Raw genomic sequence first — 27,519 nt, 5'->3', positions numbered from 1 at the left:
TTTCTGCCCCAGCCACATTCTCATCACCAGACTGAACAGGTTCTCATTCATCACTGATCCATCCATATCCCACTAGACTGGTGACCCAGCAAAATGTTTAGGTTTGATTTTTTCTTTGCAGATGATTCTGATATACAGTCTTTTTTTTTTTTTAATTCTGGATGCATGCTGGTCTGAATAAGCCCAAGGGACTTCTGATGTCACTCGTGACTCATAGGAAAACCAAAGGTCCCCCGCAAGGCTGACTCAGTCCTCTGAGTCTTACACTTGTCTGTGATCATGGAGATGTGGGCAGAAGCTAAAAAGGCAAGTAGAATCAGAGAAAGAGGCCAGTGGGCCAGGCAAAGCAACCAGGGCTCATCAAACTGCCATATGCAATGCTTCTATCTTTTCCTTGTCTTTTGAAATAGAATCATGTCTCTCCATCCCTCTTGCCATCAACTTAGTTTCAACCACCATGATACCCACCCACCTTGATGAAGGTGAGTGTCTTCTAAGCCTTTCTGCATGGAATTTACCTCTCTAGTCCATGCTCCAGGGTCCAGATGCCAGAAGGGAAGATTCTTCTGCAACCCAAATCACCACTTGGCCCAGAATCCTCATGGCTCCCCATGCCCTCTAGGATGATGTCCAATGTTCGGGAATGCCACAGTCCCCATCACTCTGTCTGTTTGCTGCTCTGACCTCTCTCTCTGTACTTCCTGCCTGTCTCTCTATGACTCCCCAGCTAGGCTGAGCTGACTGCTAACTGTATCATTATCGTCCTTGCCTCCAGGCTCTGTATCAACCACTCTGTTTCCAACAGCCTTCACCCCAACTCAACATCCAGTGGCTCCTCAGGACTTGACAGAGACATCAGCTCATCTGGGAAGTCTAGTGCAGAGTTGGTTCAGGTCCTTCCTGTGTTCTCCTGAGCCTCCTGTGGTCTCTCTGTCCACACCCATCACATCTCCCCAACTAGGTCCCAAGATCTCCAGGAAAGAGGCTATTTCTCATTCAAGATTGAACCTGCAATGCCCAGGAGAGTGCCTGGCAGAAGAGATTCACCATGAATATTTGAATATTTCAATGAGTGAAGAGAGTCAATGAACAAATTAGGATGTGAATATAAGCGAATATACTTAATGAACACATGTAGAACCCACAGTACGTGTCTGGCCAGTTCTAGACCTTTTGTGAACATGAACTCATTTAACCCTCAAAACACTCTCAGATAGCAGGCACTATTTTTGTACTCATTTTGCGGCACAGGAAAACAGAGGCCAGGGAGGTTGAGCAACTTGTCCAAGGCCACACAGCTGGCAGATGAGGCTGAGGGAGACGGCTCTGCCCCACGGACAAACATGTACCTGAGGCTGCTGTCTGGTGCCTACCTGAGATGTGTTCTGTGATGGCACAACAGAAGGATGATGATGGCAAGGTGACGTGGGATCACAATCAACCAGCTCCCTGCCATTCTACACGGAGCAGAGCTGAGCTTCAAACAAATTATTAACACTCAAAGGAATCTTTCCATTAAATATATATGAATGTACTGTTCATACTTGTATTTGAACCTGGATGCAATGGGCTCCATGGAAGGAGCATCCCAGCCGTATGACTCTCAAGCCTGCCCCAGTACTAGGGAGTCAGGTAAATGCTTGCACCTGCCCCACTTACTCCCAAACCCTCCTCCCGGAATGCAGATAGAAATTTAGAAACTCCAGGTGAGACTTTTGGTGAGAATCAAGCATTTGGCTCCTTGGGTTTTTGATTTGATTTGGAGTACTCAGTGTGTGTGTCTTCCCTCTAGATGATGTTCTAGACTTGACTCTGGCAAAGTACATCCGCAGGTCTGCCTAGGGTGAACTATGTGCCTCAGTCAGACTTTGGTTTTCTAGTCACGGGGTCCAAATGAGAGAAGCCTCTGTGGCTACCGTAAGTGGAAATGGCCAGTGTCTCCTTGACTTGCTCCTCAGGGGGTCTCTGCCCTTCTGAGAGGAGAGACAGGCACAGAAAGCCTCACATTTCAAACTTGAACCCAGAGCTTCCTGGGTTGAGGCTGGCAGGCTAGCCACTCATTTGGGATTTCTGGCTCTGGCAAGCTGCGTGAGTACCCAACCTTGTGAAATTCCCAGCTATGGGCTAAAGAAATTCCAACTATTGGGTGCCATTCTACTATGCCATCATCTACTGGGGGGCTCACTGGGGCAACAACAGGGGTAGATCCCATCCCAAGGAGAAAGGGGCAGTGAGGTTGAGAAGGGTTTGAAGCAAGAGCCCTACCTGACTTGGCCAAACTACTTTCTTGCCCAACTGTATTAGTGTTCCCCCTCACCCTGCAAACACCCACAAAGGATGTGGAAGTGGCACCCCGGAAGTGTGTTCAGAGATACAATGATGTGCGATGGTCAGTCCAGTGGTGGTGGGCATTATTAAATTATGGTGCCCAAAAGCCCATGGTGTCAACTGTTTTATTTGCATTCTTTGGGTCTTATCATTTAAGATCATGTAAAAATGACAGCTGCTTATAATTATTTGGAGGTTGGAGCTGCAATAATTAAAACCATCTGCCTTTATCTTACCGCTACCAAACTTAACCCCAAGAGGTTGGGTCTACTGAACTTCAAAGAGGGAAGTAAGAAATAAAAGAAAACTCCGCACATTACTAACAAATTTCTTGTGATTCATTTAAATGTATAACCAGTTATTCCAACAGCCTTCAAACCTTTAATTATCTTTTAAATATATATAATTTGGGACTGCTAATTAGATAGCAATTTAATGCTCTCATGGGGATTCAGATGCACTGTCTTTCTAAAATGTAAACTCCGGGAGGAATAATCATTGGCATTCAAATGATTGAATTCTTCAGTTATTCAAATGAGTGTGGGTATTTTCACTGTTGGAATCATTTGAATATTCTGCTGTCGGCCCAGCTGTAGGGTTTAAGGGACTCCTGAAGAGCAGGGAATAAGGCTAGGGTTTCTCCCTGTCCAAGTCCAGCCCTCTGGAGAGAAACCAGCCAGGATCCTTGGGAAAAGCCTAACAACACTCAAACAGCTCAGTTAAGGCTCCTCTGAGATACAGATGGTTCTGTTTTCCTATTTTAAGGAGGAGCAAACTTTCCGGGAATTTACAGTTATGAAAGCTTTAATGCTTGCTTCGCAGGCGCTCTCCATGCTGGTCTGCCTGCTATTGTCTGGGCAGTTAACATTTTAATTAATAACTCCCTCCCGGCAACAGGCTGCTGCAGACGGAGGAGGTGAGGGCTTCACTCTGCCTTGAGCTTCCACTTCCTGTGTATTCCTACCCCCATTGAGATGGTCCTTTAAATTATATAAAGATGTGCATCACATGCAGAAAAGCAATTGATCAATTGATGACACTGGGTAATGATAGAAGCCAGCTCTCCCATCTCAGACTCACAATATGGCTAGCGTTTGCATTCCTGAGCAGGGGGCTAGTAGCTAGCAGCTGAGGCTCATTTCCCCCACGAGGGGAAGGAGGTGCAGACAAATCTATAGGAATTTTTAAGAGATCATTATTCAACACATTGCATGTAATTACATTTTGATGAGCTTTTTATTGCTAATTCATCATCCAAGATGGGGCACTCTAGATATGAAATTAATCTAGTAAAACAAAGGTCAGAGTGTGTCCAGTGTAAAGAAAGGCTTTGTCCTCATCAAATCCTTTTGCCAAACAATAAAGCAGCTGAGAATGTTATCTCTAAACCGAATTCCTTTCGCCTACCCTTGATTAGTAATAGCACAAAGCCAAGGCTCCCTGGTACTTCTAAGCACAAATGTGGATTCTGCAAGTAAGCTGGTGTGATGTGAATTCATGTGCAGGAGCCCGAAATATAATGGAAAATGTGTCTGATGGCATCGTGTTAATGCAAAAGGCCATGGGGGCACACGCAAAACTGCATTCGAAGCTCTAGTCTACAGCAAATCAATTTTTCCCAAGAAATAGCAGTCCACTGGTATCCTGGCTTGAGTTCTCTCTGAAGCGGTCCCAGAGCCCTGGATTCAAGGGCAAGGTTTTTTACTTGGGAGGGGTTCTCAGGAAATACCTGTAGGGATGCAGCAAAGTGACCCAGAGACAGAGACGGGCAGGTGGCCAACACAAGGCACATCATCGAGCACATGAGCACTGTGGGCACCCAGAGCCGAATCCCATGGCCAGGCTCTGGGAGCTGCTGTTGAGGAGCCTTCTCGAGAGAGCCCACCTGTGAGGGGTGGGGGGAGGGGGGGTGCTCACCAGTCTCTGGTGGGGGGTATGCTAACTCCCTGGCACATCTGGCTTGCTGCCTCAGAGGAGTGCACTCTGAAAGCCAGAGGAAGTCTTCAGCCAGGTGCTGGCAGCAGGAAGCCAGGCTGGCATGTGTGGACATGGCAGTAACTGAGGGGACATGAGCAGAGTATTAAAGGCAAGTGCTTCACTGAGCTTCTTCCCAAGTAGGACCCTATCACTCCCCAGTGACCCAGTCACTCCCCCTTGTGCTTTGGAAGTCTGTCCTAAATCCACCCAAAGATTCCAGACTCCGACACACTCAACACGCCACACCTCAGCGTCTTTGCTGACACTCTTCCCTCAGCCTGAAAGAGCCTCCAACATCTCTGCACAGTGATTCTCTTTCCTCCCTCAGGGGCTCAGTGTAACAAGCCATTCCCAGGAAAGGCTCTCCCCGACCATCCAACCAAGGGAGGTGCCTCTCCCTACTTTCTGTTTTCTCAGATCCTTGTTTCTTTCGGAGAGTTTATCCGAAATGTGTAGTACTTTTTATTTATTTGTTTACTTATGAACTTTAAAAAATGTCCATGAGATTGTAAATGGGTAACGAAGGGGAATTACGTCTGTCTCATTTTATCACTAGATCCCCAGCCTCTAATAGAGTGCCTGGCCCAGGAGTAGCGTCCAATGAATGCAGGCCAGATGAGGGAGGAATGGGAGGGAGGGGGGAGAGAGGGAAAGGAGGTGGGAAAAGAAGAGAGGGCAGGGAGGGAGGGAGGAAAAGAAAAGAGAGAAGAAAGGAAGGAAGGGAAGGACCCAGAGAGAGAGGAAAGGAGGAGGGAGGAGGAGGGTGGGAAGAGCGGGGGAGGGCGGGAGGAAAGATTCACCACTCCAGCAGTGCAAGAATGAGCTTGTTATGCATCTGGTGTCTAAGGGCCCTTTGCTGCTCCCAGCTGTGCTGGACTGGATCACAGACTGTGACCTCGGGCTTATAGGCTGCAAACCGGCTCCCCGCAGCCTTTTCCAGCCACCCCTTCCCTTCCACAGCTAGACACCAAGTCCTTTTATAAATTCCACTTCTTGTCAGTATTTTCACCCTGGTGCCTAATAATATAGTGTGTCATCAGTTTCCTAGATGTGAGTCTTCTCTCCCCACTTATTTACCATTCCATCTCTTCTGCGAGGTACCTCACGGGGCCGTGCATATACAAGGGTGAACAAAACACAATGTGATCAGCATTCAGGTTGCTGGTCATGCAGATGCAGCGAGGGGCGGATGTGTCCAGATATTTCTATAATGTAGTGCTGAGACCAAACTCAAAGGCCTATGCAAGAAGCCTGGTTGGACAGGGAGAGACCTCTTTGGGGAGGGTGGCGGGGGGCAGGGGTGCACACTGTGGGTTCCCTGAGAGCTGAGGCCAGGCCACACCCAGCAGAGGCTCCCAGACTTGGGGATTTCACTGCTGTAGCAGCTAGGCTGCTGTTGCTGTAAGCAACAGATACCCATTCTTTTTTTTTTTCTGATTTTTTTTTAACATTTATTTTTGAGAGAGAGAGAGAGAGACAGAGAGAGAGTGGGGGAGGGGCAGAGAGGGAGGGAGACACAGATTCTAAAGCAGGCTCCAGGCTCTGAGCTGTCAGCACAGAGCCCGATGAGGGGCTCGAACTCACAGATGGTGAGATCATGACCTGAGCCAAAGTCAGATGCTTCACCGACTGAGCCACCCAGGAGCCCCACCAGATACCAATTCTTAATCACTTGGGTAAAAGGGAAATTTACCGGAAGGTATAGGGAAGCTCTTTGCTCCCACTGCATTGAGAGATAAATACATAAATGAATATGAATGAATGAATAAACAAGGAACTGACAGAGTCTCTTGTTCTTCTTTTTCCTTCTCCTTCCAACCTTCCTTCTTCCTTCTCTCTTCCTTCTTTGGCAGAGTAAAGACTTAAGAAAAACAAACCTTCAGTCTACCCTTACCTTTGTATCAGTGGGGCCCCAGCAGGAAGCACATGGCATAGTCACGCTGGCTAATTAAGGAAGGTTTAATAAAGAGGCTATTGTAACGGTGTGGGCAGGGTGTGGGAAACTAGAAGAAATGATGCAGTCTCCCGAAGCCAGCAGTAGCGGGGACCCTTCTCCCACTCTTCCTGAAGGGACAGAGGAAAGGGCACTGTTCATGTCCTGAGAGAGAAAGCCACAGAGACAGGGAGGCAAATGTGACTTTAGATTGGGTGCGGCCAGTCCCGGGGCCACAGGGCTGAATGTGCACTCCGACCCCACCCGCCTGTCTCTACCTCTAGTGGGTGCCCCCCAGGAGCCAAACCCCAGCCGCTGCCCAGCGCAAAAGAGCCCCCGCTGAGTTCAGTTCAGGGCAGTGTATGGGGCAGCCTGAGAGCAGAGGCAAAGGGGGAAAGTGTCTGCAGGAGTGCCGGGAGGCTCTCCAGCCCAACTTGCATTCTGTGAGAGATCCTTATAACGCTGCTTCACAATTAATTTTACGAAAAATGACCAGGCACATGTCATTGTCCATAGTCATCCTTTGGTTTTCCCCTGAAGACTGACCCAAATTTGCTGTCTGACCGACGGTCCTTGGCCTAGGCATCAGTTATTCCCTTTGAGATGGGTACCACCGTCATGCGGGGCAGTATGAGGACTTAAGAAGGCAAAACACACGGAGGTGCTCGGCCCAGAGGCTGGGTCCTGACCCGCTAAGTAACAGCTGCATTGTTACCACCAGGTCCCTGTCTGCTCAACCCCATCTACGCCCTGAGTGTCCAAACACACACCCAGCACAGAACTTGGGGGCCCAGAGCCTGTTGAGTCCTTGAGGTCTGCACAGCAGAGGGCAGCTCCCAGTCCACAGAAATTTTGGCACCCCACGACCTGGCATAACCCCCAGGTTCTCTCCAGGTAGAAGCATCCCCCACTCGCAGCACTTCTTCCACTCAAGTGTCCAGACCAGGGCAGTTCAAACAGTGCCCTCAACAATTTCATCAAGAGGAAAGCCATGCGGGGCTCTGTTTTCTCTTTGGCCAAATGATGTATCTCAAAACGAACAGGCTTGCTACACGGGGGTCACACAGCCTTGTTCGTTTTTTCTCAGAGAACACACTCCTCTGAGCAGATACACTCACTAAGCAACCCTTAATTCTTTCTTTTAAACTAAACGGGATAGATTCAGACCAGGAAGCCGGAGTCCCTGGGCTGCGCTCTGAGAATGTGCCGCTGGCAGGGACGCCATCCACGAGGGGACCCGGCACAAGGCGGTGCCCGGGCGCCACCTACTGGGGAGTCTCCTTCAGTTCATCTGCTGCCTGAGCGGAGGGCGAGGAGGCTGAGAAGGAATTCCGGCACTTGGGAGAAAGGTTTGTTAGGCTAGGCCCCCACTTCAAACACCCTCACGGGCGACTGCATGGTTCTGAGACCAGAGAAGTCGTGTGTCTGGCCAGGCCTGAGGACAGCGGTCCTGGGGAGGGTGTGGGGTCCCAGGCTGAGTGGGGTAAAAATGTCCCCTCGGGTGGACTGTGGATAGTGTTGATGTGCATACCACCTCCTCTGGGAAGCCCTCCTGCATTTCAGGGCAACTTTCCTTGAGAAAAGCAGACACTCCCACTGTGAGCCCATAGCTCTTCTTGACTTTCTCACTGTCGGGGAACTCTTGCTTTGTGCAGTGAACTTCTGTGGGCAGAGACACCCTTTTACCTATTTCTAGGCCCCTACTAGCTAGCACGGTGCTTGACTCTAAGAACATCTGATGAAAGCTTGCGGGCAAGCAGGAGGGCAGAAGGAAGGACAGAAAGAGCAGAGGGCCTGACCAATCACGTGTAATTCAATTTCTGTGCCTGATGCAGGAAGGACTCGAGAAATGTCTGATGGGTGAGTATGTGGTATCTGCACTTTTCATTGATCGTGGGAAACTGGTACCCAGACATGTAATCACCAACATCATTCAAACACCATCAAAGTGACTCAACAAATAGTTACTGACCATCTTTTCCATGCAGCAGAAAGATCCCAGGAACCCACAGGGACAGTAGGGGAAAAGCTGAACACATCAACCTTTCCCACAAGTGATTAGTGATCTAAAGAAACTATAGCAGGAGACACGATGGAAAGGTGATGAAGGAAGGGTGTGGCTCCTCTGGTCCAGGAGCAGGGGTGACATCTAGATGAGGCCTGGAAGGTGAGAACAAGCCCGAACAGCCACGAGTGTATTTGGGATGAGATTCCAGGTAGAGAGAAGAGCGGGAACAAGAAGGGTTCAGAGCAGGAAGGAGCTTGGGGTGTTGGAGGAATGGACAAAAGGGCCAGAGTGTGGCCAGAACACAGGTGAGCACTGTGGGAAGCCACACAAGCTCAGGCAGAATGGGGAGGTGGAGTGAGATCTGGCAGGGTGCTGCGGTCACAGCCAGGAGTTAGGGTTTTACACTGCACGCCAATCTGAAGCCCTCCCATGACTGATGTCTCTGAAAGCAGCCCCTGACGTGCAGAGTGAATAATGCCACAGTGAGCAGGCGGTGGGGACGGGCAAAACCAGGTGCCCAGAGTGGAGCAGAAAGGGGACAGAAGCCCTCTGGGAGAGACAGAACAAACGGTGGCCTGACCAGGGGGTACAGACAGAGAGAAGGGGGAGGGCTTGGAGCACATTTTGGAGCCAGATCCGACAGCATGTGAGGGGGGGATGGCATGGGGAGGCCACACCCACACCCGTTGAACTAAAAAGAACCCTGAGCATTTGCACTGAGTAGGTGTGGCTGGGCAGAAGAAATGAAGGAAAATGCACTGAGGTGTTCTGGTATAAGGATTATCCACAGTAATAAAACCAGGAGATGTGTGGGATGGGAGTCAGCCCTTGCATAACCGAAGATCTACACAAAGATAGATCACATTTGAACTCCGCATGAACGTTTTTTGGAATGATACAGAATCTCTTCACATGGTCCATTGCTCGTGCTAGATCAGGTGGATCTGGACAGGGGTTCTAATAGTACCCCCAACTTTTAAGCTCCTATTTAAACTGGTGTTTAATATGCACCGTCTCCTTAGCATTCCACATATATTTACATGTGCCTGTAGGAATGTCCACTTGATTCTTTAGGAAAGGGCTGCAGTACAAGAATGTTTCTATTTATTAGCACATCCACATGTTGATCCACGGATTCAATGACCTTCTGCAAGGGCCCATCTATTTGTGCAATAGCAAAAGGACAAAGAAAAACGAACTGCCCAGGTGGCCACAAGAACAAAGCAGCAGGATCAACATCGAGAGTGGGACAGTCAAGGGGTGACCCAAGGGAAAGGCTGGTGAGATCAGACAGACCTCGGGCTGTGGACAGTCGGTGCCTAGGACAGCAGCACTGAATCCCAGAGAGCATGGAAAGCTTCTGTCATCGGTTGGGAAGATGACATGGCTATCTGCACAATTTGGGCTCCTTCAAGGTGACAGAACAACAGAAATGGTTGGGGCATCTGAGTATTCTGATTTAGAAAATCTGACAGCTCAGGCTCAGCCAATGCGGCTTGCACCCCCCGCCCACTGGCCTGTGCTTCACAGTTCGGTTTAGGAAGTCTGCGTGGCTTAGGAGTGAACTCACACGGCTGCAACTGCCAGAGCGGCATGGCCAAAGCCAGGAGCCCATCTGCCCTGGCCACCAACCTCATGCTCCTGAGTTCCAAACAACTCCCTGCTTCCACTCTGCAGCTTGGGAGGGAAGGGCTGAGGCCACAGGGGAGGGGGCTAACTGGCCATCCACTGTTTGCACAGACCCCCAGGATGGAAGAGCCATAGGAGATGGTGGTGGTAGTGAGTTTGTTCCAACCCACCTGCAGGAAAGGGGAGGATCTACCATCCATTCTGTGTAGAAGGGACCAAAATGTCTGGTCATACTCCAGACCTGTGCTGTCCCATACGGTAGCTTCGAGTCACACGTGGCTCTGGAGCACCTGAAATGTGGCTCGTCTACATGAGATGCTCTGAGAGTGTACAATACACATCAGATTTCAACAATTAAATTTTTTTTAACGTTTATTTATTTTTGAGACAGAGAGAGACAGAGCATGAACGGGGGAGGGGCAGAGAGAGAGGGAGACACAGAACCCAAAGCAGGCTCCAGGCTCTAAGCTGTCAGCACAGAGCCCAATGCGGGGCTCGAACTCACAACCGTGAGATCATGACCTGAGCTGAAGTCGGCTGCTTAACTGACTGAGCCACCCAGGCGCCCCAATACACATCAGATTTCAAACACTAGCATGAAAAACAATGGAAAATAATACTTTAATAATTTTGTATGGATTATCTATGGAAACTATAAGATTTCAGATATATCGGGTTGACTAAAACATGTTCTTAAACTTAATTTCACCTGTTTCTCTTTTGCTTTTTTTAGATGTGGCCACTGGAAAATTTCAAATTCCATAAGAAGCTTCTGTTTGTGGCTTGCATTATATTTTTACTAGACAGTTCTAGTCTAGACAGATTCTAACTATAATCGTCCAAAGATGAACATGTTATTCATCCATGTGGCCTCCTGGTCACTGCCACCTTCCAACCACTCTGTCTCCCATTTCCTAAAGATCCAACCAATGGAGCAGAATTCAGCACATGTGACTTGATCTGGGCTAGGGCTCCTGGTTCTGGAACTTTCTAGTCACCTTACCACTTTATCATTGGGGCCTCAGCTTCCTGTCTATCACATGGGGATATCTGCCTTCCCCACAGAGAACTGGAGCTCCTCAGCCTGGCACGTACAGTTATCTGCAGTCTGACTCCAGGCTGCCTTCTCTATACACCTGCCCAGGATTGTCCCCACAGACACCCTCCCTGTGAGCCTCTGGGCCTTTCCACAGCACCTACTCCTCAGTTTCCTATCAAATTAATTAATGATTGAAAGCTTTAACACATATAGAACACTTAATAGAACAATAATAGACATCAACAAATGTTAGAAAAACCCACTAAAACCCAACAACAACGATAACAAACACACAAGAATGCACTTTTTCCTAGGAGTGTCTATAGTTACTCACCCACCCAGAGTATACAATCTTATCCATCCTTTTAGATTTTTGAGTTCCTGGAGGCGGGACATGTCTTTGTAACCACCCCAAGCAGCTTGCTTGGGCCTAGAACTTAGTGGATGCCTGCAAACACCGAAGGAACGACTGAGGGTTTCTCTCCGTCATTCCCACCTCCTGTCCCACCCACCACAACACCTAGTGGCTGATGCGATTGGCAAATTTTCTTACAGAATAGAAACCCTCTAGCATCCTTCCCCTTCTCCTGGGCTCACAGACCCAGAGCAAACAGCTTTTGGCAGATGTCAACATGGTCTCCGTGGAAAGGAGTCCTAAATTTTGCGTGCCCCAGGCTTCTCTGTGGAGCCCTGCCTGTGCTGTGGCTGCTGGAAAGGAGCCTTATTTGTGTTCTTTTGGTGGTTTGACCAGGTCCACATTCCAGGCCTCCTTGGGGAAGGAAATCAACTCAGTTGACCCTTTCGTCTAAAATGTAGGGGCAGATGGATCGCTAAAATCTCAGCAAAAATCGGGTCATGTTAAAGGCGGCACCTTCCCAATTTTATTCCCCTCAATGCCCTGTTGGGCAAGAGAAAAAGAGATATAGTCAGGGTTCCACGTTAAAAAAAAATCCACAAATATTTGGAAAATAAAGCACAAGAAAACTAAATCTAATGTTTATTTATTTTTGAAAGAGAGAGACGGAGAGAGAGAGAGAGAGAGCAGGAGAGGGGCAGAGAGAGAGGGAGACACAGAATATGAAGCAGGCTCCAGGCTCTGAGCTGTTAGCACAGAGCCCAACAAGGGGCATAAACCCACAAACCATGAGATCATGACCTGCGCCGAAGTCAGATGCTCAACCGATTTGAGCCCACCCAGGTGCCCCAAGAAAACTAAATCTAACAGCAACTCTGCTTTGAAAATATTTTTAACCTGAATGTTAAAGAGTCGTAAAGATCCAGAAAAAAACTTCCAGATGTCTAAGAACTACTCAAACAGCATTCCCCAAGGTCTAACTTGAGTCCGTCTTGCTGTGGTGTTGGCCCACTCCCCACCCAGAGGGACCTGAAGACAGACACAGCAGCCCCCACTGCCACACGGGACCCAGCACACCTGGCAGCAGGTAACATCTGTTGCGTGAATGCCAGTCTATCAGAAATCACAAGGTGGTAGCAAGGATAGAGTGGCTGAGAAACACTTGGAGAAAGACCAAGGAGAGCCCAGTTATCAACAGAGAAGTATTATTTTAGCAGTTTTGCCAATTAAACCAAAGCAAGTCTGCTGAGTGAAGGCTCCTATATCTGAGCTGTTTTTGGAGACGCTTCATGATTCACACCCAACTCACACAAGATTAAAGAAAATACTGGATAAAATCAAGCCAAGCTTTAAGTTCAAGGGGAAGATTTTATTGGACAAATTAGAAAAATATTGGTATTGTGCTTCAGAGAAACCCACTTCTTTCCTCTGGCTACAGGGGCAGAAACAGCCCCCGTGGCAGATGGAGAGGGAATCGGAGTTATTTTAAGTGAGCTTGCGCCATCCTCCTGTGCTGGCCACAACCCCACGCTCACACCCACCGTGCTAATCTGGCAGCCTTGGCCAGAATCACGGAGAATGAATAAGGATTCGATTATGTGGCTGGGCTGGGGAGAGACGAGTCTGTTCCCTGCCCCAGCTAGCCAGGGTGGCTGCTGGCAGCTGGCTGTCCTTGGCCATGCGGGAGCAGTCTGAGCAGGGCAGATGTATGGCCTGGTGCAGATACCAGGTTTCCAAGGCAAGCTCACAAGTTACGTTTTTCAGAAGGACCCAAAATAAGTGGCAACGAACAGTGGCTCTGTCCAGAGTCCCTACTTTGTGCTGAGTGGGCTGGTGCTTAGAGAGAAGGTGGGAGAAAGCTTTCTGCTTCCTTTGTTGGGGTAAACAAAACTGAGACGGACAGGTCACTTGTTCATGCCAGAGCCAGTGGCATCCCCTCCATGCAGATGGATGCCCAGCTAGCTTAGCTCTCATTCTGCACTTACCACAGCTCCTGGTATTATTTTTACTGCTACTTTAAAAACAAACAACAACCACGAACCTTAGTCTCCTCACCTGGTAGGGCTCACAGAGAACCTCATAGTAAGATTGTTGTCTACCTGCCTTCCGGAGCTGGCCTTGAAAACAGAGTGTGTGTGTGTGTGTGTGTGTGTGTGTGTGTGTGTGTGTGCGCGCGCGATCCCTTGCCAATGTTTCTCATGACAGTCTGAAGCAACTGAATAATCAAAAAGGGTCCTTTAGATCCTCCTAAGCATCCACCACCACCACATTCTCCCAATCTTTCTAGGAGCTGAGCACAGATCGATAGAGCCCATATAATATGAATAGGATGTGGGTATAACCATCACTGTCCCCACCATGTCCCAGGGCCAGCTTTGTCACCCAAGGCTTTTGCATGCATTATCCCATTTACTCTGACAACAAAGCTGTGATACATACATTATGGTTATGGCACGATTACAAGAGAAGATGAAGCTCAGAGAGGCTGTGTGACTTAGTCCAAACCACACAGCTAGGATGTAGCAGGACAAGAGTCAAGGGGAACCTGAGAGTTGCTAAATTTGAGTTCCTCCCCCTTCACTGCCGTCTTTTGCCCAGGAAGAAAATGCAAAACTCGAGGCAGAGTCAACATCCACTAATCGATCACATTCAGATGGATGAGTTCAGATAATCCTCAACGGCTGGCATTACTCCAAACCTCTTCTAAGTATCCCAGGGCCTCAGGGTCAGAGATAGATAAATGGCTTGGCCATTCCTTATGTTCTCATCATGGATCAGTTGCAAAACCATTCATCTGGTTTGGATTTTCACAAGTGAGATGCTGGGGCATTTGCTTGGGCCATCCTGCTTATGGGAACTTGACCTTGGCTATCACTTCTGGTGAAACCATTCAATACAGTGTTTCAGCAGTGACAAGAACAGAAATGATTTGTATCTGTGAGCATTTGCACTGTCACGGGCTGATCAGTGCTGACTGGTTGCCCTGCGTTTCTAAGAGCGTTTTGGCTGCCTTCTCAGTGGCCACAGCTCTGGAAAGTGCATCAGATGTACTATTCGCAGGCAAACTGTTTGCTGCATGACCAGGGGATATAAAAGACCAGGAAGGCATTGTGAGTCAACTGTGCTTATGGGAGCTGCTCATTGCCATTGCTGCAGAGAGAGAGAAGTTACCTTGGTGACTTCTGACGTCTGGTTCCATTTCATCCCTTTTTAGAAAGCTGATAAATAGGAAGCCAATTCATTCACTGGCAGAGGATCCAGGTTTGATTGTTTTATTGACTCTGCCCCACTCCAATTGGAATAAAGAAGCACGAGGAGCCCATACTCAACCACAAACACATAACTCCTACCACCCCAACAGACAGCCCTGAGTGGCTTGGAAATGGGTAACGGGCAAAGCATTTTAGACTTAGCTATATTTTAAATATCCTTAAATTAGTAAGTTTCCCAATCAGACTTTTCAGTAATTCTGAGTTCCATTTGGAATTAGCTGACCAGTTAATCCTTTTCTGATAAAAAGTTTGTTGAAATCATATTTAATTACTGAACTTATTACCATAAATCCCATCTTAAAGCATGCATATGGGATCCACATGATATGGCCAGAACTCCATTAATACCAGGGAGATTAGAGCAAAGTTGGATGATGATGCCGTTCAAATATGAGCTCTTTCCAGACAATGATCCACGCGAGAAACAAACCGATCCCCGTGATGCTGCACTGACAAACATTTGCATGGCAGGCAGTGCCGCTATCTGCTGAGCACGATGAAAGAAAAAAAGGACGTGTGCAGTGGCTGGGTGCGAGCAAATGCATGTGTATTTTGCTGGAGAAAACCACCTACACCTTCTTATCTTTCAAAAGCAGAGTTTACAATACTGCCTTTTATGATTTTACATTTTTTGTAAAATTAGCTAAATACACTCAAACCCAAAGGGTTGCCCTTTCATCACGTTGCATCTGGTCCAGGGACAACGAACACACTCATTGCCACTGCCCCTCCAGAGTCCACAGGGGATACCGCCAATGGACTGGGGCCTCCCACCAGATGAGCCTGGCTGCCCTTCGGACTCCTCCTCAACACAATGCTCCAGGCAGCCTCTCCCCGGGGATTAGGGTGGACAACGACACCATGGGCTGTGCTGGATGAGGTCGGACCTCACTCACTTCAGAAAGAAAACGGTTCACACATCAGGTCACCAAACAATGCTACTGGATATGGCTTAGGCAGGGAATGGGAGAAAATCTCAACTGCTCCAATTAAACAAAAATGGTATTGTCGAATACCTTCAACACAGGAGGCACTGAGCTTAGGCCATGTGATTTGGGGGCAAATCCCACTGTAATGAATTTCTAGGGATCCTGGGTCTAATTTGTTGTGTCCAATGTAACGTGCAGTAAGTGCATCTGGTTGGAGTGAGAGGGAACATTTGTTATATAAAGGGATCCATTATGATGGGTTTTGGGCTGTCCAGAGTTAAAACTTTTTCCATGTGTTGGCAGGTGTGAAATAAATAAATAAATGCACTTATTTATCTATTTATTTATTTATATGTAAAAGAATGATCATAAATATATTTATCCCACATTACTAATGTATTATGCGTCAAAAAAAACTAGTTATAACCTATTAAAACAACCTTTAGGAGACCGTGCTATAAGTTAAACTTTTAAAGTAAACACCACTGCAAAGTGTCATCACTGTAGAACTGAAGAAAATCTTTTAAAATCATAAGAGGAGAAACACAGAAATAGGTACTTCTCTTACCAGTGGTCTGAGTTCTGGATGCGTCAGGATATATCCATTATTTGTGATCGCAAAGGCATAACCATGAATCCCTAACTGTAAGAAGTGAGAAAGAAACCTTCATTAGCTGGCTCCCTGGTGAATTCACAAAGCATAAAGCAGCCCGGCATTTAGTAATTTACAGCTTAAACTTGGCATTCATAACCCTTATCAGCACAATATTTCATTAAAATGAATGCAAGGCGCTGATCCTTGACATTTGGTAGAAATGAAGACCTGTCACAGGATAAGCTCAGCAAATAGCACAATTTAAAATGTCATATCCTCATGTTGGCATCCAAAGGCCTTACTTTGATTTATTTAAAACAAAAATAACTCCTTTTTTTTTTCTTTTTTTTTTTTTTTTTTTTGTACAGAAAGTAGCTGATGTTTCTGGTAGGACCCTCTGTCGAAGCAAACAGAGTTTTATCAGCCTGGGCGTCTTCCGCCTCTTGATAAGGAAAGGAAAGAGGAGGCCCCATCTGATGCACATCTCGACTTGCTACAAGTCAACACCCATGGGGCCACCTCGAGCATGCCCCGAGGGAGTCCTCTTCCATAAATCTTCAGGGAGAAAGTGTCCCCACCAGCCTATCCAGGAGCCTGCCAACTCCTTTTACATCCTTTCGTCTTTAAGTTTCGAGGCTGCCAAGCTTTTCCATGCATGCTTCCATCGACACAAAGCCTGGGTAATTTTCTATGCAGAGCCTCACTTAATTTATGTTTTCTGACCAAATGGGACTATGAGAAATAGTTTGAGAGCAATGAAATGTTTTATTAGCTTTAAAAAGTATGTAATCAAATTTAACACTGCACTTATTTAAATAATAATCCCGGCTTTTTGACAATATTTCTATTACACAGTTGACTGCACCCATTGGCTACAATAAATTTACCTACAAATCATTCATGTATTAAAATGGCCCCTGGCATAAAACCCGTACTGATCTCTCTCTCTGAAGAAAGAAAACGTAGCCCACTTTTGCCAGAGCAGTGAAAGGAGAGAGGAAAAAATATCCTCTATTTTTTTTTCCGACAAGTTATTTCATAGTTCTGAGCACTCATTGTTACCTTTCTTTCAAATTCTCTGCCGCTCACATTCTTGAATATGATACTATTAAACGATCCAGACAACACAGTTTACAAACCAGGAATGACCCTGTCTGCTTGTTAGCTTAACGTCAAGGTGATGTGGAATTAACTTCAGAGAATTTAACACCGACAATTAAAAGTTTCCCTTGCATTACATAAAGCAAATATGCACGTGGTAGTCAAGGGCAACAGACATTTTCTCCTGGAGTTACCTTGCACAGCAAGTCTTAATAAGATTCTACAAGACTTTAATGATAAAGTATATTTCATTATGCTGTGAAAGATAAACCAGAGATTTCCTACCCTTTGAGATGTATATTGTCCCTTTCATCTTGTCTCTTGGAAAAATGTCAGACACAGTCAACACTGCATTAATTACCATTATTATGTCTCAGTGTAATACAGACTGAAGGGGTCAAAAAGGACTCAGAGAGTTTGACTTTTTCCATTTAAAGGCAAAAGTGGTATTTGATGGGAAATTCAAATTCAAAATTTGACCAAACAAGTGGTATTTTATAGTCCACTAATACATTCAGTGCCTTCTAACGTACATTACTTTAGTTCTCGGTTTGCTTGTAAGAGGTGATACTCAGAAGAAGGCAGAACTCCTTGTATGTGCTCTCTTAACGCTCTTTACTTTTCTCGGATAGTATTAATCAAAATTACAATAATTATTTGTGAGGCTGATCGTAAGGAATCAAGACATCCGTCAAGCAAGACCTTTGATTATTTAACGCCTGCCTCCCTACCTGAATACAGGTTCCATGATGGCCAAGGTCAAACCATGTGGCCAAACTGGTGGTTGGGATGGAGGAATGAGGAGCAGGGAAAGGAGAAAGAGGAAAAGGAGAAAGCGGGAAACAATGAAGGGAACTGACTGGAGCACAGATCACACAGAGCCGACCTTCTCATCCAGGGCCCTCCCCCATCAACCAGCTGCTCTCTCTGCCTCCTCCTTGCCCGTGGGTGCCCACTTACCGGAATCTGCCTTTGCGGTGCCCATGCCTCCCACCGAGATGCCACCAGAACAGAACTCCCTTCTCTACCATAGCCAGTGGCCTCCCGACTGCTGGCCTGCCCTAGAGAAAGCTCTCTTGAATCTTCCCAGTTGTAGGACCTGACCACACTCCCTCCCGACACTCTGTATTCCTCGCCCCATATACCCAGCTATCCTCCTTTTCATAGGATCCTCATCCTCTGTCCACCCTCAAGCACTCTTTTCCCCACAAGTTTCCAACCCCAGTACCCCTTGTCTGCTTTAGCTCTCTCCCCACTGGCAGATCCAAGTGTCCAACTGTGTGTTGGGCATCTCTACCTGGACATCCCCCAAGTACCTCGGAGTCACCCAGCCCAACACGGTGTTCTTTTCTGCTCCTCTCTGTGGGGGTACCACCCATCCACCTGGACTCCTAAGTTAGAAACTGGAGCATCAGCCTTAGACTTCTTTATTTCTTTCAGCCCCAACTTCTTGATCCAAGTAATCACTAATTTTTCTTGTAGAAATTACTCATATTCAGGGCTGCTTCCCTACCCCACCATCCACGTAGGTTTAATGTGACAGACTTCCACAATGGTCCTAACTGTTCTTCCTGCCTCAAACAGAGGCCCCAACAAAGCCATGCTCCAGACTGCTCAAAGTCAAAAGTAACGCCAACCCTGTAGCTCCCCTGTGTAAAACCCACTAAGGACCTCTTGGGGCCGGGCCCCTACCTAAGTACCCATCTCTACCTCCTTCTACTCATTGCCTCTTAGGGCGCATGGCACTGACAGTTTTCTCTTCCACCCACACCTTTGCTCGTACATGCCAGCTGTCCAGAGCACCTGTCCTTCCCATGTCCCCCAGCTAATGCTCACCCATGCTGTAAGCCCAGCATCAGGATCATGTCCTATAAGAAGTCTCTCCTGACTCTCCCTATTGTACCCTCCTTTCCATACCATGTTTCCATAAACCCTGAGAATCTTCCCATTACTTCCTTCATCCTAATGCATGAATATGGGACACCAGCTTTTTCTGCCTCTCAGCCCCTAGCTGGTTCTTTCTCTCCTCTGCCTTGTTCTAAAGGCAGTCCCCCGACCCCCATTATGATGGGCCCTTTGTGGGGATGGACCATCTCACTCATCCTGGACTTCTACAGCCCCTAGCATAACATCTGGCACATGGCAGGTGCTCGAGTTGAGGTTCACATGTATTTAAGACATTTAGCGCTTTACCGAAACATCTAGTTCATCTTTAAAGTTTGAACTAAAGTAGATAATAAAAATGAGCCGAAAAGGGGAAGCTGATGTGCCATGGCAGGTGCAGTTCAGTCCTTTGCAAGGCTGTACCTGAGAAAGTCTTCCTGACATTCAGAAACTATCTGGTGAAAATCCTTCTCAGGTGGGTGGCATGTGGCTATAACCTAATGGAGATGTAAGAAAAGAAATCCTAGGTAAGCCTCGAAACACATTCTGTGGATAAACTTCTCAGAAAACCAAAAGCTTATAGTTAAGACAATGTCCAAGCTTTGTTGCTGGCCACGCATCAGTATCCCGATGAAATCTCTAGTTTTTGTCTCCTCTGAAATAGAACTAGTCTTCCGGTCCGCTCTCATGTGCAGTCCCAGAGAGTAGCAGGAACGAGTCAGACACAAGGCCTTCCAGTACGTGGGGCTGCCAAAGGGCCCTCGTCCTGAAACATGCTCTCCTGGAGGCCAGGAGCCTCGTGGTTCAGCACCCCAGGGAGCGAGGTGCTTCCCTTCCAAGAGCACAGACTTTGGGCTAATGAAGTGAACCCAATTATAAAATGGCTCATTATGTTAACAGAGGCTGTGGTGTCTGGAAGTTATTGCTGGGGTGTCTGGAATTCTTAATAAAAATTACAGGAAGTCTGATTGCTTGTGGGAAAATCTATGAAGCTAAGGGAAAAGAAAGAATTCTATCTTCTGGGAAAACCCCAAGAGCCAAGAGCTGACTCATCTTTACAAGGTGTTAATCAGGAGGAAAAGGTGTGAGCCACACTCTGCTCCCTGGAGCTCTCCTCTCTTGGATGAGAGAAGCCTGTTCGGCTGTGGCTGTCCCTGGCTGACGTACCTCCTTTTCCCAAGGCTCTTTGTGGGAACCAGAGAAGGGACAACCTAGGTTAAGGCATGTCGTACCTGTGTCTCCCATAACCAGGGGTCAGGCTGGGAAATAGGAGTGAAATAGAAGTACCTGTATTTCAGGCCCTGTGGTTAATGTTCTGCAGCTGATCTTCCTCTAATCTATTGTTCTATTTCATTTCATTTATCTTTAATTAGCTGAGTTACGTTGAGAAAGTTATTGTAAGTATCCTCAACTAACAATGGAGCCAAGTGGTACCCACTTCAGGGAACCATAGTAAGGATTCAATGGGAATAGTGCATATAAAGCCCTTTCACCATACCAAACACAGTAAAAGGCTCAATGAATGTTTTATTGTCTTATTTTATTCCAACTATTATATTATTTTTAGTATTTTAACTATCATTTCAACTACTGCTATTATTACTGCCCTTTATTGTTCCTAATGGTTTTAGGGCAATGTGACTAAAATCATGGCTTGCTAGCTGTGAAACTTGGCAAACTACTTAAGCTTTATGTGCCTCAGTTTCTTTAGCTATAAAAGGGGGGTAATGGCAAGGTCTACCTATTAGAAGGGAGATGATGCTATAAAGAGCTCAGCACATTGCCTGGTAGAGGAAACTGTGAGGAGAAATTGAGGCACAGGGTCATCATTATTACCTATTATGTTCATACTGTCTTGATTGTTGGGCATCTATCAAGCAGTGGCCCTGTACTTGAGTTTCTACATCTTCTCATATGAAATAAGAGATGTCAGGGGGCACCTGGGTGGCTTAGTCAGTTAAGCATCTGACTTCGGCTCAGGTCACGATCTCACGGTTTTGTGAGTTTGAGCCCTGTGTCAGGCTCTGCACTGGCAGCATGAAGCCTGCTTGGGATCCTGTCTCTCTCCCTTTCTCTGTCCCACTCCCACTCGTGCTTTTTCTGTCTGTCTCAAAGTAAATACATAAACCTTAAAAAATAAAAAAAAAAGAGGTGTAAGAAATGTTTGCAAACATTCTGTAAAGGTGGGATGCCCTTCCTTAAACACTGAGCCATAAATTCTGGGCATCTGGGTTTTGGGGTTTCAATAAAAGTAAGGTCCACTATCTTTCAGCGCCTCAAATCCCTCCCTCATTCCTGTGGCTTTCTGTCTCTGGGGGAGCTACACAGTTTTCAACACTTGATTATGTGGGTTTCGATCAACCAGCTGTCCTATCATGCCTCTGGAAACCTAACTCCAACCATAAAAACTTTGGTGGTGGATGAAGCTGGTCGTCAGTGGCCCAGGGTGGCAGGAGGACAAAGGGCCTTTGTCATCTCAGTAAAGCCAAGCAGGAGTGTTCTTTTGCTAAGGAGGTCCCCTTTTGTGAGCCTGAACACCTGATTTTAGCTCAGAGTTCATTTCCTCTTGTTATGAAGGTGACTTTTTTTTTTTTTTAACGTTTATTTATTTTTGAGACAGAGAGAGACAGAGCATGAACGGGGGAGGGGCAGAGAGAGAGGGAGACACAGAATCGGAAGCAGGCTCCAGGCTCTGAGCTATCAGCCCAGAGCCCGATGCGGGGCTCGAACTCACAGACCGCGAGATCGTGACCTGAGCCGAAGTCGGCCGCTTAACCGACTGAGCCACCCAGGCGCCCCTGAAGGTGACTTTCTAATTTTATGAGCTAAATGGCATCAGCATATGGGAACAGACATGACTTCCTTGTTCAAAGAAGTTTCCTCTTCTAGGAATGGAGCAGGTGCCAAGGACAAGACAGGAAGTGCTGGAAAGAGTCAGACCCTCCAGTCTGGGAGAGCACAGGACATGGGCTTATGCATGGTAGCCATGGTGCTGGTGTCCATGCTGAGAGGAACCCAGAAGGCAGGAGTGAGGCAGGGGCGTCCATCGTCCCAGGCTGAAAAATCCCCATGGTCCTCACTCCTCAGCTGCCTGTCATCTTCCTATGCACGATTTTGCTTTCTTAAAAACAAAACAAAACCCAGAGTGTGGGTTATTTATTTTATGTGGCATGTAGAGCTGGTATGCAACTTACTAGGCCAGGATCACTAGTGAGAGCCAGCCCTTTCAAAATTTCTTCCATCATTCCAATTTATCAAAGAGAGTTGCCACTTAGTATATCTTTAACACTTGCCTTTCATACTACCTTAAAAGAGAAAGAACAGATCTCAAGTCCAGAACCCTATATTATCAAGCAATCATTTAATACTATTTTTTAATTAAAAAATTTTTTATAACATTTATTCATTTTTGAGGGACAGAGAGAGACAGAGCACAGGCAGAGGAGGGGTAGAGAGAGGAGACACAGAATCCGAAGGAGGTTCCAGGCTCTGAGCTGTCAGCACAGAGCCCAATGTGGGGCTCGAGCCCAAGAACCATGAGATCATGACCTGAGCCAAAGTCAGACACTCAACCGATTGAGCCACCCAGGGGCCCCTATTTTTTTTTTTACAATTCTTTAATATTGGCCAATGACACTTTGTTCTTTGCAAATGGTTAAATGGTATTTCCCTTTACAATTTACTTAAGTGAGGAAAGTTTTGAGTTGATGTACAAATGGACTGTTATGTAAATAATGGTGTAGATGGTATATGAACAAGGCAACAAATCATGAAGTATTACATGAATGGCTTAGACCTGCCCGAAGTGCATGGGTCTAGGAGTGACACAGACCTGGTTCAAATCACACTCACCACTTCCTGCTCAGGTGGCCCGAGCTCTGTGAACAGAAGCCCTATGAACACGAGTTTCCTTATGAGAAGAATGGATACAACAGCACTGCACTCATCTGAGGGGCATCTGGTGCCATGATGTGGGTAATGCACTTTGGACAGTGCTGAGTACTTGGCAAATGTTATCTGCTAATATTATACCATGAGACTCTCTGCCTGGTACCACAAATGGTGTTTTAAACAGCCATTTTATGCATATCTCACTTTGCATCCAACCCTCTGAGAGATGACATGATCATTTTGGCTGCAGTCATCTGCTCAGCTGATTTTCTGGGACAAGAGTTTACTGCGATGCCTGGTGACTGGCTGAGCCATTGGCTTGCTCTTATCCTGACCCTCTGTCAAAAGGTAAGGCTGTCCTTGTTGTCAACTGCCTACAGCACATGACCTCGTATCATAAACTTTTCCTCAGGTCTTTTAAAATTCTTGGAAAACCCCACTGTTAAAAGTGGCAGAGGATCCCAGAGTATGCTCAGCTCGTCATTCAGTTAAACCATCGTTTTGTTGGCATTCCATTTTAGCAAAGGTCCAATGGATGTGAAGCCCATAGTTGCTTGAACCTGGCATGGAAAAGATATGAACAGCACTATGCTGGCAGCATCCCACACGAAACAGGGCCAGGAGGCCAGGAGTCATTCCCATCACCTTGACCACTGTGTTACCATTGTTCCCAGTTAACAATAATGGTCAATGCTTCACGCAAGTCTATGAACAGGTTGTATTGTTATCACTGGACAGAAGAACTAAGGATTTGAGAGACGTCCACCCAGAACTCCTCAGGGATGGTGCTGGGACCCCAGTGTATCTGCCTCCAGAGCACTAACCACTGCCTTCCTCCTACTGAGGTCCAAGAAGATCTCTGGGCCCCTCACAAGTGTGGCTAGGCTAGGAATGGACCCTAGTGAGAAGCTCAGCATGTCAGAAGAAGGTGGTAAGGAAGGGGGACTGTTAGCCAGTTAGCAATCTCAGACTCCTGGCCCAAAGGAGCTTGCCTCCCTCCATACTGGGGCAAAGGGAGATCTTGTCAATCTACGAGTGGGCCAAAGTAGAGACAGGCAAGCCAGTCTGCTTGGTGCTGGGGAAGAGGGGACGGGTGTGGTTTCCATCCTCGTGCAGTTAGGGGAACTGTGTCAGTCCAAGGGACGCCTCTCAGGACTGGGGGTGGGGCCGTTCTCTGTCCCCTCCTGCACTCCCACACCTGTGCACACACCGAGATAGCTCTTGGGCAGTTCCAAACGCATGGCTGTGGTGGGGCTTGAGGGGACTTTCGTCTCAGCACCTTTACATTTGCTTCTCTGTAGAACTGCCGCCAGAGAACAAGTGAGCATTTTCTATATGGGGTTTAAGGACTGTCTGGGCCATCTTTTTCAAAGGTCATGTCAGTCCCTGGCTCACTTGTGTATCAGAAAAATATAATGATCACATCTCAACTTACGACTTCACACGTGACTGTTCAGGCTGGGGTCAGAGGAACTCATTAAGAAAATCAGCAAGTCCACTTAATGAAAAAGTACCCGTGTTGCTCAGTACCCATGCAGGAGGTTTAAGGACAGGGCAATGCCACTTGATAGTGGCAAGCAAAGGCTGAATTAGGAAAACACATTAGGAAGTGGGGTGTGGAGCCTGGCTGTATCGGAAACCAGGCCCCTGGTAGGTCTATTGCTCTGATTTCACTAACGTGCTGATTTAACCACAGCAATATACCTGGAGCAGCCAGGGAACATAAGCAACAGTTGGTGTCATCCTCAGGGACCCCGAGATGGCTACTGCCACTAGTCACCTTCTTGGTGACTGCCCGCCCTCTGCAATCAGCCCAGGTGGCAGTGCCGTCCACCAGCTTTGGGTGGGTGCTTGTGCCGTGCTGGCCTGCCCCAGACACAGCAGACTCTGGTTTGCAGATGGCTGGGAGGTCACTCTGGATAGAGCTGGGAGGCCTGTCATGGAGACAGGGGTAGGTCTAGCTGAGGGTGGCACTGTGATGGCCCATGAGAGGCCCTCTGTTCCCAAATGTAGAAGCACTAAGTAAACTGAAGAAATAGTGCCTGTAATAGAGTGCTGGGAAGTGCAGTGTGGGCCGGACAAAGGGGCAAGCGTGGCCCGCACCCTCATCCCAATGCAGGGCTGGCCTCTCATGTGGAGTGGAGTTCTGGCATTTCCACCCCAATCCTGAGTCCCTTCCATCTGAGCTCCTTCTCCACTGCCCATGCCTTACAATGCTCTTATGCTGGTCTGCACTCCCAAAGCAGTGGCTCACCAAGGTTTGCTGTGTCCTCTTTGCTCCAAAATTACCTACTCCACTCCCTTAGTTACCCCCAGAGTCAAGAAAAAGAAACTTATAATTTTCTTAGTGCCATGGATTTTAATTTAGCATTAAGAGCATTAATTTGCATGTACACCATCGCCTTCCAGGATAGAGGGTATGCGTATGCAAAAGCGTCAGAGACCATTCTCCTTTGTGACCCATTGGGTTCCTGCTAAGAAGTAACATATTTTAGAGGGGTCTCAGATTAGGGTGAGTTAGAACTGGTTTAGAGGACCATCAGAGATGTAGGACCCGTGTAGACCCATATAAACATATAGACTTCCATGGACCCACACAAACCTGGGTAGCATGTGTAGACCTAATCAGATCTGCGTGAACTGTTACTGTTCTTACCAAAAAAAAAAAAAAAAAAAAAAAAAAAAAAAAAAAAAAAAAAAAAAAGCCTACCAGAAAGAGAGTAGAGGGGCCTCTTATTTCATGTTTCATTACCACTATGGCAGGTTGTGAAATTATCTTGGACACTTGGCCCTTGACTATGAATTAGGTGATGCATTACCTTGTATTTGGGGATGGTCTTCAGAAGCTCTTTCACTGGGACATCTGTGCCAACCACACCCAGAAGAATGCCCTTTGATCTCTGTTGGAAAGCAAACATTAAGCAATAACAACAATAGTAAGTTACTTTGGTAGAAGGAATAGAACCTAGTGAGAAGCCACACACCATAGATCACTGTCTAGTACCTTCTGTAAGCTTCTAGAAATCAAGGATTAACCCAGATCTCTACAAGGCCCCTCTTCTACCCCCCCCCCACTCCATATTGCTAGACAAGAATGGTAGCTTCTCAGGCCAAACACTCATTACCATACTTCTCAACACACGCCTATACCAGGATGCCCTAATAGCCATCTCTTCTCGCTCCTGAAAATTCAAAATTAATGTGAAGTAGCACAAAAGTTTCAGCAACTAAGGACTGTGACCATTAACCAGTTTATTTTAGGGGAGCTTTCTACAGGAAAGACTTAGCATGTTAACCGCTTTCTCAATTTACACTGCCATCTGGTGCCCAGAGGAAAGAGATAATAACCCTCACATTTGTAGCTGTGTATTGGCACCAAGGACCAAGGTGAAGGAACAGGCCCCCAGGACGGGTCCTCGTTTCCAAAGTCAGTGTGATGCATTGAAACTGTCCAGGTCAGAAAGACCTTCTGGAAGAAGAGACACATTGCTACTGTCTATTCTTTCTCCCCAGTTCAAGTCCACCTGGAACCTCAGAATTTGACCCTTTCTAGAAATAGGGTGTCATTGCTCTGAGGTGAAATCATCCTGGATTTAGGATGAGCCCTGTATCCAGTGACTAGTGTCCTTATAAGAGGACAGAGAGACCCACGAGAGGAGGAGGTCACATGGAGATGTAGGCAGAACTTCCACAAGCAAAGGAATATCCAGGCGCTGGAAGGATCTTCCTTTAGAGCCTTCCAAGGAAACGTCCTAGCGACGCCTTGTTTGGGGGCTTCTAGAATCCAGAATGATGAGAATAAATTTCTATTGTTATAAGCCACCCATTTGTGGCCCTCTGTTACCACAGCCCAAGGAAACCAACACGAGGCTGGTCACTATAAATCGGGGAGGGGTCATTCGATTCTCTCCGGGTTTTTCCTTCCTCTGGTCATTGTTCACTTAACTTCGGGAAAAGTGTTGCATCCTATAACATGACACCTGCCGGAATTCCTCTCATCTATTCTTGATTAAAAGTGAGGACAAATGATATATCCCCTATCCTTAACACAAATAAAGAAAGGTCACCAGGGCTTGAGTCAGAGGGTATCTGAGATAGCAACCCTCTTAGCATCAAGCAGGAGCACAGCCGCTGTACTCACGGTTTCGTTCTGCTTACTAAACACAGGCATGGCGACCGTGGTCATCAGGACGAGGCCCTGATCATCGGCAAGCTAGGTGGAGAGAAAAGCCAGTTACCTGGGAATGATCTGGAAACCACAGATGGCTGGAGGCCACGGCCCTCGACCGTCTCATCCTTTCCTGACCAGGGGCCACTGGGAATGGACCAGTGCCCACTCAAGCCAGTAGCCTAGAAGAGAATGTAACATCTCTCTACTCTGACTCAGAGATAAGGATCCCAGTCCATGGCTGCAGAAACAAAGTCAGTCGCCATCGATCAGTCCAGATATCTATTACCGTATTCAGCCACTTGGGTTCAAATAAAGCCTTGTTTGGATCATAGTGATTCATTTCATTTTATTACCACAGATTGATTTTATTCTTTTATACTGCAGACATTTATGTGCAATATGTGCAA

At 47.0% G+C, this 27,519-nt stretch overlaps 1 protein-coding gene across 1 annotated transcript in view; it reads right to left on the bottom strand.

The window, feature by feature from the left end:
- CACNA2D3 (calcium voltage-gated channel auxiliary subunit alpha2delta 3) overlaps window positions 1–27,519 on the bottom strand; it is an 860,086-nt gene that overhangs the window by 192,620 nt on the left and 639,947 nt on the right. Inside the window, exons 15-17 of the mRNA XM_078442942.2 lie at window positions 27,083–27,154; window positions 25,761–25,841; window positions 16,039–16,113 (exon numbers count right to left, since the gene is read on the bottom strand). Of these exons, the coding sequence (XP_078299068.1) occupies window positions 16,039–16,113; window positions 25,761–25,841; window positions 27,083–27,154 (228 nt within the window). The remainder of the gene's footprint in view (window positions 1–16,038; window positions 16,114–25,760; window positions 25,842–27,082; window positions 27,155–27,519) is intronic.

Source organism: Panthera onca, chromosome A2 (genome assembly GCF_046562875.1).
Source record: "Panthera onca isolate mPanOnc1 chromosome A2, mPanOnc1 haplotype 2, whole genome shotgun sequence".
In the NCBI taxonomy this organism is placed as follows: Eukaryota; Metazoa; Chordata; class Mammalia; order Carnivora; family Felidae; genus Panthera; species Panthera onca.
This window is presented reverse-complemented; position numbering and strand designations above follow the sequence as displayed.